At 37.5% G+C, this 15,089-nt stretch overlaps 1 protein-coding gene across 1 annotated transcript; it reads right to left on the reverse strand.

Moving 5' to 3' along the window:
- Positions 1-2,919: 2,919 nt before the first annotated feature.
- Positions 2,920-4,668, reverse strand: LOC125228793 (sucrose-6-phosphate hydrolase-like). Its single transcript, XM_048133472.1, has one exon. It carries the CDS (start codon positions 4,618-4,620, stop codon positions 3,133-3,135), a length of 1,488 nt encoding a protein of 495 aa, XP_047989429.1. The 5' UTR covers positions 4,621-4,668; the 3' UTR covers positions 2,920-3,132.
- Positions 4,669-15,089: the final 10,421 nt, after the last annotated feature.

Raw genomic sequence — 15,089 nt, forward strand, 5'->3', positions numbered from 1 at the left:
TACAGAGCCTCGGCAATGTTTGGTTTTTGGTGCGCTTTGTTACAATTTTTTTTTCCTTTTTTTTTCTTTTTTTTATTGTTCTGTGCGGGGTTGTTAAAAGGGGAACGATAATTTAATTATTTTTGCGCTACGACTCACCGTTTAGGAGATACAGCCATTCAAACATTTTATTTTTAGTATTTATTTCATACCATGAGAAAATCACTATATGCCTCGGCGGGAAATGGGGTTGCCCGCCTCAGACCTATCCGTCTATATGTCTTCGGCCGGCAACCCCTGTTGTCCCGGCCTCTATAGTAATGTACTATTACTGCCGTAGTTTTATTTGTCGTTTACAGGATCATTCCCACGTCACTAAAACACTACTTTATGTAGATGTCTAGATAAGTAAAAAGTATATTCCCCGAAAACGCATTGTGTCTACACACAGTATCTTTTTGGTACCTTTTAACGTACTGTCAGCCAAGAAAGTGGCTGACAGTACCACTTTTCGACTATTTTTAAAGGCATATGTTTAACTGAGCCCCAAATTTAGTAACATTTCACACCAAATAAAATACATTTTAGCGCCAACTTTAGTAAATGAGCACCAAAATTAGTGTCCCAATTTAATGAAAAATGGTAACCAAATATAGTAACTTTTGCTAGAGAAATAATAATTAATTACCCAAAAATTGTAAATGATCACCAATATTAAAAAACCATTTTAATGTGAAATGGAAACCAACATTTTGACATCTTGCCGTTCTAAGTACAGAACACCCAAAATAATCGTTATAAACCCAAAATTATTAATGAGCACCAATATCGTTGCCACAAAGCTTCATACGTGAAAGATAGAGTTTAGTACAGTAACTCAATTTTAAAATATGTTAAGCCTTACCACGCATAAATTTAACGCGTGGTAAGGCTTAACATATTTTAAAATTGATAACATAATAAAAATGACGCCGTATAGGGTGAAGGGTAATTTCGATGAATTATTAATTAACGCATATTATATACATTTGTCAATATATAAACAAAGTTTAAGAGTTTCAAACTAATTATACGAGAATTGGCACGTGGAGTGCGAGGAAGCAATAATAACGCCATGTCTTGCGTGGGCGACGGTCGCGCGACCGTCGCCGTCGCGTCTCATCGCATCGTCTACTTCCATATCGATAAGGTTTGATATCGTGTGCGTCGCATCGCCGTCGCGCGACCATCGCGCGACCGTCGCCCACGCAAGCCACGGCGTAACTGCTAAAATAACACAGTCGCTTACGTTTCGTAGCTTTCCCTATCGCTCTATACTGGCGTGACAGAGCCAGACTGCGTTTCGGTCTACGTAGCATAGCATCAACGACTGTCACTTCAGCACTACGCAAAAGCAAAACTTTGATTACTCGAAATACGATGAAACAAATCCACGTTAACATGAAAAAAAAATTGCTTTATGGGTATTGTGTACAGATGGCAGCAGCACTGCAGCTGATCTATACAAGTCGATTAGAATAGAATAGAATAGAAAATTAAAATTTATTACTGGTAAAGTACCTATTTATAAAGATAGGTTTATTTTTGCTCAGTGTTGCCTAGCAGAAATTATCGCCAGCCGCCACTGATGGATGGCAGCTAGTGGCTTAGCGGTAAGAGCATGCGACTTTCAATCCGGAGGTCACGAGTTCGAACCCCGAATGAGTTCTTCTGAACTTATGTGCGAAATGCCATTTGATATTTGCCAGGCGCTTTTCGGTGAAGGAAAACATCGTGAGGACACCGGGACTAATTCCAATAAGGCCTAGTTACCCTTCGGGTTGATGGCAGTCGCTTTCGTAAAACTAGTGCCTACGCCAAATCGGGATTAGTAGTTAAAGCGGACCCCAGGCTCCCATGAGCCGTGGCTAATGCCGGGAATACGCAAGGAGGATGATGATGATGTTGATGATGAGTCCCTGCAAGTAATCCAGAGCTGGTGTGATACAACAAAATAATGCTATAAATAAGTCCTTTCAAACGAGCTATGTCCCACCCTGTATACATTCATGGGACAAAATGCCCGTTCTCTGTTACAAATTTATTCGATCATGAGTTCTTGAGTCATTTTATTAGAATACGTTATGAGTATTCTATACTACCGTAAACATCTCGGAATATGGCATTAATTTTACGGAGAAAGTGAAAATCGCCGCATAATACATGTATTTCCCGTAATGTCACGCTATCGAAAAACGTACTAAGAACGCGTGACACTCAAAAATCGGCCCGCAGGAGCCAAATGACCTCTTTTCCAAAAAGCCCGGCGGCTTTTTTGAAAAGAGGACATCTCTTCTAAATACCTAAAACAGGTATGGATGTGTTCCTCATTCTCTCCAGATTACGAATTGACCTCGGGTCAAGAAAAAGGGGGGGGGGAGGCATATTTATTCACATCTCGAGGCCTATGGCACCAATCTGTTCTTGCGAGATATGTGTGAAATTCTTATCCTCGAGTTCGTGTACGAAAATCGATAAAAAACAAGGAACACGCAACACGCTAGAAATCTTAATAGCGATAAAATTTCTAACTGATTCAGAAGCTTATACTGTTGTAACACTCGAACACTGTTGTACAGCGCAACACTCAAGAATATCATCGCACATTATCTAAAATTCACTCAAGTTTTCTCGAGATTACTGTGTACCAAAGTAGGTATCAGGATTGCGATACAGAGAGAAAATGACGCCAGCATTCTTAGTAAAATGTCTCTAAAGCCTGTTTTAAATTTAAGTTAACCCAGCTACTCGAATACTGTGTGTAACTGTAGCTTGCGTAGCCTTTATTAGACAATAAGTAGAGACCACTAAAAATATCAATCTAATGATTTTTTTATAGGTAGTTCCAAAACTCAATCTTAGTTTTAAAATATACATTTTTCATGTCAATAAAAATGTAGATTGATTTGTTTATTTATTTATCGCTAATCAACTGAATAATTTAAGTTTAAAATTTGTTTATTTCAAACAGAAATATTAATAACTATATCTACTAGTATGTAGTATCTAATCTATCATAATACTTTTACTATATAAATAAGAAGTTGCTACATTTCTTTGGGTACGGTTTCATATTTATAAATACACCAGCGATATTTGCACACAAAATACACATTAGCCGCCGACACACACATGCCATCTCTCGTGATCTTGGCCACCGTGAGGAACAGTGCGCACTATCTCGTGGACGCTGACATGCTCAGCCCTAGACAGCTGTCCCAAGCGAACTGTGATAGGACCGTCAGGGAAGAATCGGCTCGAGAAAGTGACCTCACCTTCTCCACAAAACAGCTCAATAGAGCTCGCATCCACAAAGATTCTCCATTTCAGCTGCCCTGAAGGTTTCCATTCCGTACGACGAACACCGTCGGTGCCCCCGCGGTCGAGCGTCACCTGCCCATTGGTTGCATCATATGAAAGAGTCACGCGAACAGAACCCGACTCGATGTACAATTTAAGGTTATTGGACGCATCAGCACGAACCTTAATTTCTCCGGCCTTGTTTCGTAGAGTATAAGTTCTCGAGCTTCCTCTGCGGCCTCTGCCAGGTATCAAATTGCGCCCTTCTGCTCTAGACATTTCTTCTACTGGTTTCTGTATAATAGTCCCATCAGAGGAAAGCTTCAATTCCCTAGGTAAGGTCATGATTCCAGTAAATCCATCGTACCGTTCCGGGTAATTCTGGTCCCACATGTCAAACCAAGCAATTACAATTCTACGACCACGGTTGTCCAGCAAAGTCTGAGTTGCGTACACATCGTGACCGTGATCGAGCTCCTTAAATTCGGATGTTGGAGTAAATTTAAGAGTCGAGTAATCAAAATCCCCAAGTATATAACCCGTTTGGTACAAGTTTTTGTATTTATCCCCCTGGGCTGCAACGCCTTGAGGTGAAAACAGAAGCACATATTTCCCGTCGAGCTCGAAGAAATCAGGACATTCCCACATATAACCAAGGGAGCCGTTAGATTGATCGAGAATGGATACTTCGATCCAATTTACCTTGTCGGTAGATGAGTACAGGAGAATGCGACCTAAGCTGTCGTTATTGTAGGAATTTCCCAAGACCATGTAGTACGTATCTTCGTGTTTCCAAACTTTGGGATCGCGGAAATTTGGCTGACGGTCGTCACCGGGAATTATCGGGTTACCAGCGTATTTAGTAAAAGTTACTCCATCTGTGCTTATGGCATAAGCTTGGCGATTGGTATGGTCAGGGGTTTGTCCTTCTAAGATTACATTTCCAGTGTAGTAAATGTGCATAGTATCATTTTCAACAAGCGCACTTCCAGAAAAAACTCCACCTGCATCGTACGACTGGTCAGGGTACATGGCGATGGGGAGGTGTTCCCAACTGACGAGGTCGGGGCTCTTGGCGTGGCCCCAGTGCACGAGCGTCGACGTCAGGCTGCTGTTGGGGTTGTGCTGGTAGAAGAGATGGTATTCGTTGTTGTACACACAAAATCCGTTGGGATCGTTCATCCACCCGATAGGAGGTGCTAGGTGGTAGCGTGGATAGTACCTGTCTTTAACTTCTTGTCCATGCGCTCCAAGTAAATATAAGAGGAAAATTATTGGTATCTTTAAAAATGTTGCCGTCATATTGTTTGCGCAGGCGACCTGCGTCTAAGGTAAACTCGAATTAGAATGATGCGCTTCCGCCGTAACGATGATTATATAGTTGTTTTGTCGTGTTTCCTCTGATTGTTATCTAGGATACATAGGTACTACACTTTAGTTCTATCGTTTGGAGTCTATATTTCAAAGGTTATACATACTGTTACTAAATAATGGTGAGCGTCAGAATGGCGGGTGTATATCAAGCAATCCTGGTGTGGTATACGTCAGGAGTTAGTGCTAGCAATGTGCCAAATGTGCGCCAAAATTCGAGCAATGTGCTCTTTGAACTCCAGAGATATTTAAGAAATTAAAGACACCCGCCATTCTGACGTCAGGTTGGCGGGTGTACTTCCAGTTCTAGCTAATGGCTGCCTACTTAAGGGTGAAAGTACTGCCTAAGGTTAGTGCTCGCAATGTGCTTCCACATGTATGAAACACAAACTAATTTAGAGAGCCGTTGAAGAGTAATATGGGATTAAATAAATATATCTATAACGCCTGCTGAAATAAAATAGCAATGTTCATTGCCTGCAATGCAGCATTAACATGCAGGTGCTTTTCACAAAAAAGTGACACTTACATCAGCTAAGGGTGAAGTTACATCTATCAGCATCGAGCCGCATTTTGTGTCATGAGAAATCGCTCGTTAGTTGCGTAACTACGCATGTTCATACCAACGAGTGTACGCACACATGCTTCCATCTTTCCGTGCGCAAACGTTTTCATACCAACGAGCGATTTCTCATACATAAAGAGAGACCCTTAAGAATAACATTCAAGTTATTCCCGGCCGTTTTATTAAGAGTCCTGTGACATATTGAATGACGTTTCTTCTAGTGATGACAAAGTATCGATACATATAATTTTTTTATGTATATGGCAATGATTGTGTATAAACCAGCCAAGTCAGTTAAAACGGTCTTCATTAAATAATAAACTTATTTACTATTTTGACCCGAATTCATGTCTACTGTCAATTTACAAACATACATAGAATATAGGAATCGTACTACTGATTACATATTTCAAATTTAAATAATATTTTTGAATAATGGATTTCTATCAAATTTTATCACTATACATATATAAAAAGTGAAAGTTGATTTGTTTATTTACATGTTTTAATTTAACTTGTATTAATTTTACTCCGGTCACATCTGTTATCGAACTTATTGTATCGTTTTATTATGGGTCCTGTGACACATTTTTGTTAATAAACCTCGTAAGGACGTCTGGTCACACCGATGCGTCTTAAGGCCTTAAAAATATATAGTTAACGTTTTTACGTTAGAGCTCAAGATTTAAGTAATATCAATTATACAGGGTGGCCCATTCAAATCGGTCAGTATGGGAAAGTCTGAAACTATAAGACATACGAAGATTTGTTCTTAGGAACCATGTCACCGATTTTGATAAAAAGAAAAACTGCATTCATACAATTAAAAAAAACCGGCCAAGAGCGTGTCGGGCCACGCTCAGTGTAGGGTTCCGTAGTTTTCCGTATTTTTCTCAAAAACTACTGAACCTATCAAGTTCAAAACAATTTTCCTAGAAAGTCTTTATAAAGTTCTACTTTTGTGATTTTTTTCATATTTTTTAAACATATGGTTCAAAAGTTAGAGGGGGGGGACGCACTCTTTTTCCTTTAGAAGCGATTATTTCCGAAAATATTAATATTATCAAAAAACGATCTTAGTAAACCCTTATTCATTTTTAAATACCTATCCAACAATATATCACACGTTGGGGTTGGAATGAAAAAAAAATCAGCCCCCACTTTACATGTAGGGGGGTACCTTAATAAAACATTTTTTTCCATTTTTGATTTTTGCACTTTGTTGGCGTGATTGATATACATATTGGTACCAAATTTCAGCTTTCTAGTGCTTACGGTTACTGAGATTATCCGCGGACGGACGGACGGACGGACGGACAGACAGACATGGCGAAACTATAAGGGTTCCTAGTTGACTACGGAACCCTAAAAAAAAGTGTACCCAGCTGGGAATCGAACCCGGTTGTTTTGAAAAAATAAACTTACACTATTTCTATTCAGATATCGTTTGTGTAGGTCTTAAGCAGTAAATATCTCTAAGAAACATAATGTCTAAAATGAATAAAATGCATTTTTTTCACATACTTTAATTTATCATAGTAGGTGTTCAAAGTGACCACCGTTACAATATTCTGCAAGTTCACTTCATCTTTACAACAGTGTACAAAAATAGCTATTAACACCGTTGAAGACCTAAAAGTAGCCATAGAGTCAACTTTAACGCAGATTTACCACATGAAGATACAAAATGCAATAGTAAGATCGTTACCTAGACGTGTTGAATATTGTATTGAAAAAGACGGTGGTCACTTTGAACACCTACTATGATAAATTAAAGTATGTGAAAAAAATGCATTTTATTCATTTTAGACATTATGTTTCTTAGAGATATTTACTGCTTAAGACCTACACAAACGATATCTGAATAGAAATAGTGTAAGTTTATTTTTTCAAAACAACCGGGTTCGATTCCCCAGCTTGTATGAATGCAGTTTTTCTTTTTATCAAAATCGGTGACATGGTTCCTAAGAACAAATCTTCGTATGTCTTATAGTTTCAGACTTTCCCATACTGACCGATTTGAATGGGCCACCCTGTATAGCGAATTATTTAGTTTTACTAAATATAAATTAGGTATGTTATAATTTGATATGAACTCGCGTGGTAACGTCTGACAAAAGTTACTTCGTTGGGTTAGCATCGACTGGAGAGGTCGTTTATCGATACAATAAGTTCGATAACAGACGACACGTGAGCGGAGTAAAATTAATACAAGTTAAATTATAAGCGCGTTACAAAAAACGGAGAAAATAAAAAGCAAAAAATAATAATCCTTTGAATTCAGATTTCTTATCGGATTGCAATAATCTAAACATCCAAATTATAAAAAAATCAATTATTTTCATAGTCGGTGCCAGCCCTGTTCCTCGCCTTGCTATTGCCTGATTGCCCCACCCAACCATACGCAGGCTGGCCCCGACTCCAAAAATAATTGATTTGTTTATAATTTGGATGTTTAGATTATTATTTTTTGCTTTTTAGTAACGGAGAAACTATTCTCCGTTTTTTATAACGCGCTTATTTTTGAAGGTGGTTTTTTTTAATTTAAGTTTAATCATTTCTTGATTTTTAGTGGTTCCTTATCAGTCCGAATATGCGTACAGTAGTGAAAGAATCATCCTTTAACTCCTAACTGTTGAGGAGTTCACCTTCTATCATCAGCTCAGCCACGTAAAATTATTACCATCAGGCGTAAATACTGGTTTACCTTTGAAAAATACACTAAAAACATTACATGTGCTTATAACATTTGAAGAGTTCCCTCGATTTCTCTAAGATCCCATCATCAGACCCTGACTTGGTGCCAATGAGACCATCTCGAGGTTATACCCGTTCGATAAAAAAAAAACATTTTGAAAATCGGTTCACAATTCTCGGAGATATCGAGTAACATACATACAAAAAAAAATAAAAAAAAATCACTCGAATTGAGAACCTCCTCCTTTTTTTGAAGTCGGTTAAAAACATGTAAATAAACAAATAAATTACTTAACTTTCCCTTTTTATACTTTTTATATATGTATAGCGATAAAATTTGATAGAAATCCATTATTCAAAAATATTATTTAAATTTGAAATATGTAATCAGTAGTACGATTCCTATATTCTATATATGTTTGTAAATTGACAGTAGACATGAATTCGGGTCAAAATAGTAAATAAGTTTATTATTTAATGAAGACCGTTTTAACTGACTTGGCTGGTTTATACACAATCATTGCCATATACATAAAAAAATTATAAGTATCGATTCTTTGGCATCACTACAAGAAACGTCATTCAATATGTCACAGGACCCTTAATAAAACGGCCGGGAATAACTTGAATGTTATTCTTAAGGGTCTCTCTTTATGTATGAGAAATCGCTCGTTGGTATGAAAACGTTTGCGCACGGAAAGATGGAAGCATGCGTGCGTACACTCGTTAGTATGAACATGCGTAGTTACGCAACTAATGAGCGATTTCTCATGACACAAAATGCGGCTCGATGCTGATAGATGTGACTTCACCCTTAGCTAATATAAGTATCACTTTTTTGTGAAAAGCGCCTGCATGTTAATACTGCATTGCAGGCAATGAACATTGCTATTTTATTTCAGCAGGCGTTATAGATATATTTATTTAATCCCATATTACTCTTCAACGGCTCTCTAAATTAGTTTGTGTTTCATACATGTGGAAGCACATTGCGAGCACTAACCTTAGGCAGTACTTTCACCCTTGAGTAGGCAGCCATTAGCTAGAACTGGAAGTACACCCGCCAACCTGACGTCAGAATGGCGGGTGTCTTTAATTTCTTAAATATCTCTGGAGTTCAAAGAGCACATTGCTCGAATTTTGGCGCACATTTGGCACATTGCTAGCACTAACTCCTGACGTATACTACACCAGGATTGCTTGATGTACACCCGCCATTCTGACGCTCACAAATAATGCACTATTGCTTGACATTCGCGTTGTTTAATCAAACATAATATATACGTGAACGTGACTTACGTAATTTAATTGTTATACTGTGTATTATTTAGAAATGCTTGAACACATTGTGCATTGAAAACAATAATTATGTTTTCTTAGTATTGATTTGCATCATTATTAGTATCCACGCTAAACAGTTTTACAAATTAACTAAGTAATCTGTCATGTGTGTGTGGCCATGGAACCATGACCAAATCTAATGTATTCCGTTTTTCCGCAAATTTAAAATAAGTACAGTGACCTCGATCTTTACTACTTACTAATGTGCGTAGCATTACAATTATTGTAAGCAACTGTGTCAGTTGCGTTTTAAGATCAGTAAAAAATATACTCACGAGTGTCAATAAAATTGAATCGACGAAGGCCTCCTCCGAGTATTTCAAAGGGGGTGCGGAGTGTTAATAGGGTCGGCAAACTGAAGGTGCAGGCGTCCATGATAGGCTACAGAGACTGCTTACTTATAGGCGGGTCGTGTGCTTGTTTGCCCCTGAAGTAATATATAAAAAAATCTTCTTTGGTCCACTTTAGACTTGTGTCGTTCACGAACTATGAACTGTTAGGAATAAAATCCCATCAATGACCGAAATGAACTGAATCTTTCCGTGCTCTGTGAATCGGTCTTTGCTCATTTAGTTCAGTATAGGATCGTCGAGCGCGAGCGGTTTGGATCGAGAACGAGTGTGTGACTGCGCCGACCGAGAGCGAGCTATTTAGCAAAGCGACACAAAAACGTCAAGTTTTCATATTAAGATTCGGTTACTTACAACCTTTCGGCCTGGAATTGTTATTATCTGTGGAATATTCGTATCATTTTGACACTAGTCGATCCCATTCGTTCTGATCTTTCCTACCGTAGTGGTCGCTGGTCTGACTGAACTAAATGAGCAAAGACCTAAAAGAGCGACTAGTTCGTGGGAGCGATTGAACGAGATCGGAGCGCTGCGATCAATGAACGAAACGGCACAAGCCTAGTCCACTTTGTGGGAGTGGAGCATTTTATGGAACCAAAGTGGCCGCTAGAGAACGTACTTTCTGCCGTTGCGGCGGTCTCGACCGAAGTGCATCGCTCGTCGCAATATAAATCTGAACTGTCTTGGTAGCCACTACAGTGTCTTAAATTGACGCTCTCAAAAAATGACACTTTCCCGTTACCATTTACAAACAAATTATTCAATAAAAATGATGAAAAGTAAAAAAATATATCTTTGCCTTTCCCGGTCGCGATATTCCAATTCCCACGGAAGTCGTTATGGTAATTTAATGACAAATCGCTCCGGCTTTAAAAAAAAGGTATATTTGTTTCTGATCCTGACTTTCCTACAAATCGTTATGTAGATCCCTTTGTGACCGTAACGCATAAGGGTCTGTACAGACGGACTGAAACCTGACTGACATTTATATGGGAACTGCATGCTTATTGCTCGCTAACGGCATAGGATCCAATTGTCAATTTGACGACCGGTCTGGCCTAGCGCGTAGTAAGTACCCTGCCAGCTACGCCGCGGTCCCGGATTCGAATCCCGGTAAGGCCATTTATTTGTCTGATGGGCCATGTTTTCTATGAATATCATATTATATATCGTTGTCCCTACCTACAACACAAGCCTTCTTGAGCTTACCGTGGGACAATCAATTTGTGTAAGAATATCCTATAATATTTATTTTAATATTATTTATACATATATTGTATTTGCAGTCCGGTTGCGCAGTCGATCTGTGCTATCCCTAACATCAGCCATGTCATGTCTGACTAGTCAGTCATGGGAAAGTGTATAGTTGTGTACGTCTGTTTGTTTGTCCGTTTTTCACGGCAAAACGGAGTGACGAATTAACGTGATTTTTTAAAAGGAGATAGTTGAAGGGCTTGAAAGTGACATAGGCTACTTTTTGTCTTTTCAGACCTCCCACTTTCCTAAAATGGGGGGTGGAAGTTTGTATGGGGCATTCCATATTTTTCGAATTTAGCGCGAGCGAAGCTGCGGGCAAAAGTTAGTACTCCTATAATTCATCTATGAAGGTCGTGTCATAATTGCCAATTTGTCACGAAAAGTTATTAACGTAAGTTTAATGGTTCCTATCAAGTTAGGCACAACAAAGTATTATTAGCAAAACTGCAGTAAATTCACACGCTTAGTATGATTATTGTTCCATAATTATGAAGTTTATAACTAATTCAACCTACATTTCCATAGACCAATCTAAAAGTGCACTTGATATCAAACCGAACATGTGTATCTCGAAAACCGTAGCATTTTCGGAACGTAAAATGATAGCTAATGAGATGTCCTCTTGAGACGGAAAGTATTATTTGTTTAAAATTACTAATATTAATTATTGAAAATGGTCAAAACAAAAAGGGGCCAAACTGTAAATATCAAGTTATTAGGGCAGGTGGGGTAATCTCGAAGTACAGAAATGCTCGGGTAATTTCGAAAGGGGAATCTTGATATGATGATATGATAGACTTAATGGTGATTTTTATGTGACTTTCCAAATTAGACGACTTTCGAGATTACCCCGACCCTATATCGTTAGAAAGAGCCCAAACTGTAAACTGTCTGTTGATTTTGGCTTTGGTGTAGGGGACGCGCGTATGTATTAATGTCTCTGTCAGAAACATAATTAGACATTACTGCCGTGCCAATCATGTCCTAGCCATTCATTGCATATTGACAAAGCTACCGAATATTCGCTAGACGGAATAAATCAGGCGTATTCACGTACTAATTATTAGATTAAACGAACTTACCTTAAGTGAAGTTCTATCTTAATAACATGATTCTCTCTCCCTGTTAACTTAACCATTGTATAACCTTTATTGTATCCAACATTTATCACAATTTTCAAAGCTTTTAAAAAAGAAGCTCGAACAGCTCCAGTTGTCTAGTCTATGGCATCCGGTACGACCAGTCATTTCGTTTAAAGTATATTTCAGTAGATTATTAGAGCAACCCTGTAAATGGGAAAAGTATATTAGCATATATACACAAGGGAAGGGATGGGACTCTCTTAACAGGGAGAGAGAATCATGTTATTAAGATAGAACTTCACTTAAGGTAAGTTCGTTTAATCTAATAATAACATTTATCTCTCTCCCTGTTAACTTAACCATTGTAGATGTTCAAAGATAGGGTTGCGAGTACATAATCATACAATCTGATTAAGAAATAAAGCTGTTTATTAAATCAGTAACATTTAAGATAACAATGTAATTATAATCAACATGACATTCAGTCTGATATCAAGTTACATATCGTACTACAAAACTGGTCAGGTTCTGAAGAAATTGGTCTGTTATAATGCTTAGCAAAGCAAATAGAGTTTTCTGACCAACCAGCTGTTTTTTGGATAATATCTATGGATATACCAGATCTGCTTGCAGCTGATGTGCTGGCGTGTCTAGTGCTATGGGCTGTAAAGATGTTAACGTCTATGCCTGCCTCCTTAAGTACATTTTTTATCCAGCGACTTATAGTCTGGGTAGAAACAGCATGGTGAGGTTTTTTATGCGTAATTAAAAGACTGTTAGTATCTCTAATAGACTGTGTTCTTTTGATATAAGAATTTAAAGTAGTGACTGGGCAGACTTCAATCTTAATACTGAATATTTTTAAATTTAATAATGGTTGTTTACTGTTTTTTCCTGAAGTTTTAAATAAATCTGGTATAAAAATTTGAACTCCCTCATGAGTAAATTGAATATTATTAATCTTAATTAAGGATAATGTTTGGACTCTGTGTCCTGTCGTTAAGGCAAGTAACATCACCACTTTATGGGTAAGCTGTTCCAAGCTTATAACTTCGTTAGGGTACAAGCCTTTTAAATAATTGAGGACAATGCTAAGGTCCCATGTTATATTATATTTTGGAGTAGGAGGTTTTAATTCAAATACTCCTTTAACAAACCGTTTTATCCTATCATCATTTCCTATTCTAGGTCCAATAAGAAGAGATAGAGCGGATCTAGTACTATTAATTGTGCCATAAGAGGCTCCATTTTCAAAACGCTCTGTTAAAAACTTAAGTACGAATGGTATAGACGCCTGATAAACATCAATCTTATTTTGCTTACAGAATAGCCACCATTGTTTGAAAGAAGTATCATACTGTTTCAGCGTGTTATTTGAAAGAGAATTTAACATTATCTGAATTGCTGATTTTGGCGTTCCGCGCCTACTGTACGCCTCGCCGATAGCAGCCCGGCAGCCAGGGTAAGGTGACGATGTAGGGGATGGACATCTCTGAAAGGAGACGACAGTAAATTTTTATTAGGCTTGAATATTAAAGGGTCTGTAATTAACAATGATTTTAGAAGAGGGAACCATGACTGAGAGGGCCAATATGGGAATACTAGTATACCTTCCGCATTTTCCCTTTTAATTTTGTTTAGACATTTTAACAATAAGGAAAAAGGAGGAAAGGCGTAAAAGAAAATATCACTCCAATTGACAGTGAAGGCATCTACGGTGAAAGCATATGGATCAGGTTTCCAGGAAATGAACTTCAGGCATTTATTATTAATCCTTGACGCAAATAAGTCTATATCAGGGTGGCCAAATGTTTGTATGATTTTATCAAAATATTTCTGGGAAATTTCCCATTCAATATTAATTTTTCTGGATTGCTCATCTGCTTCAAAATTATCGTTAGTGTTTATATAGGAAGCAAATATCCAAATATTTCTTTCCTCACACCACTTCCACATTTCCCTTGTAATTTGGTTGAGATGAGGAAACTGAATGCCACCCATCTTGTTTATATAAGCTACTGCAGTTGTATTATCAACTCTTAAAAGAATCTCACAGTCATGTAAATTATTAGCAAAACATTGTAGACCTAAAAAAGCTGCTTTTATCTCTAGATAGTTTATATGACTTTCTTGTTCAAGTTTTGACCATGATCCAGATGTTCTATTTGATGCACATACTGCCTCCCAGCCAGTTTTCGACGAATCGGTGTTAATTTCAATGCAAAAATCGTGATTTTTTATTATGTTGAATTTGTGTAAATTTTGACTCCACCAATGAAGTTCAGAAAAAATAATATTAGGAAGAATCATGTTGGCTTCATAGTTCTCCTTGGATTTTAATAATGCAAGATATTTTTCTCTTTCTAGTAGTTTAGTATAAACCCAGCCATATGGAACAGCTGGACAAACAGAGTTAAGTTTTCCCAGTAATTGGGAGAATTCCCTTATTGAACATTATCTTTTACATTTGAACTGCTGAATAATTTCCAGAATACTAAGTTGTTTCTTCTGTGGAACTGATAAGGAGAGGTTAGTAGAATCGAGATTAAATCCCAGATACTTGCATGTTTTGCTAGGGGTCAAAGAACTTTTTTCAAAATTAATTACAAACCCTAGGTCCTGAAATAGTTTACATGCTACTTTGATATCATTTAAACATCCATTATATGATTGGTTAAAATAAATACTGTCATCTAGGTAGCATGTCAAAATTATATTTTGTTCTCTGAGGTAGGTACTAACTGGTTTAACTAATTTAGTGAAAACATAGGGAGCTGAGCATAGGCCATACGGTAAAGCGTTAAACTGAAATAATTGTCCAACAAATTGGAACCTTAAAAACTTCCTGTGTGTCTCCGCAATTGGCACGGAAAGATATGCCTATATCTGACAAATCAATGGAACCCATAAAACAGTCTTCTGAAATCAATTTGCAAGCAGTTCTAATATCCTCTAGTTTAAAATGATGTGTTATTTATTACATATTCATTCAACTTTTTTAGATTTAATATAAATCTAAATGAACCATTGGGTTTTGGTACTAAAAAAATTGGAGATGTAAACTGATTGGGGTCTGGAGAACACTGTGAAATTGCACCAAGTTTAAAT

Source organism: Leguminivora glycinivorella, chromosome 8 (assembly GCF_023078275.1).
Source record: "Leguminivora glycinivorella isolate SPB_JAAS2020 chromosome 8, LegGlyc_1.1, whole genome shotgun sequence".
Classification (NCBI taxonomy): domain Eukaryota; kingdom Metazoa; phylum Arthropoda; class Insecta; order Lepidoptera; family Tortricidae; genus Leguminivora; species Leguminivora glycinivorella.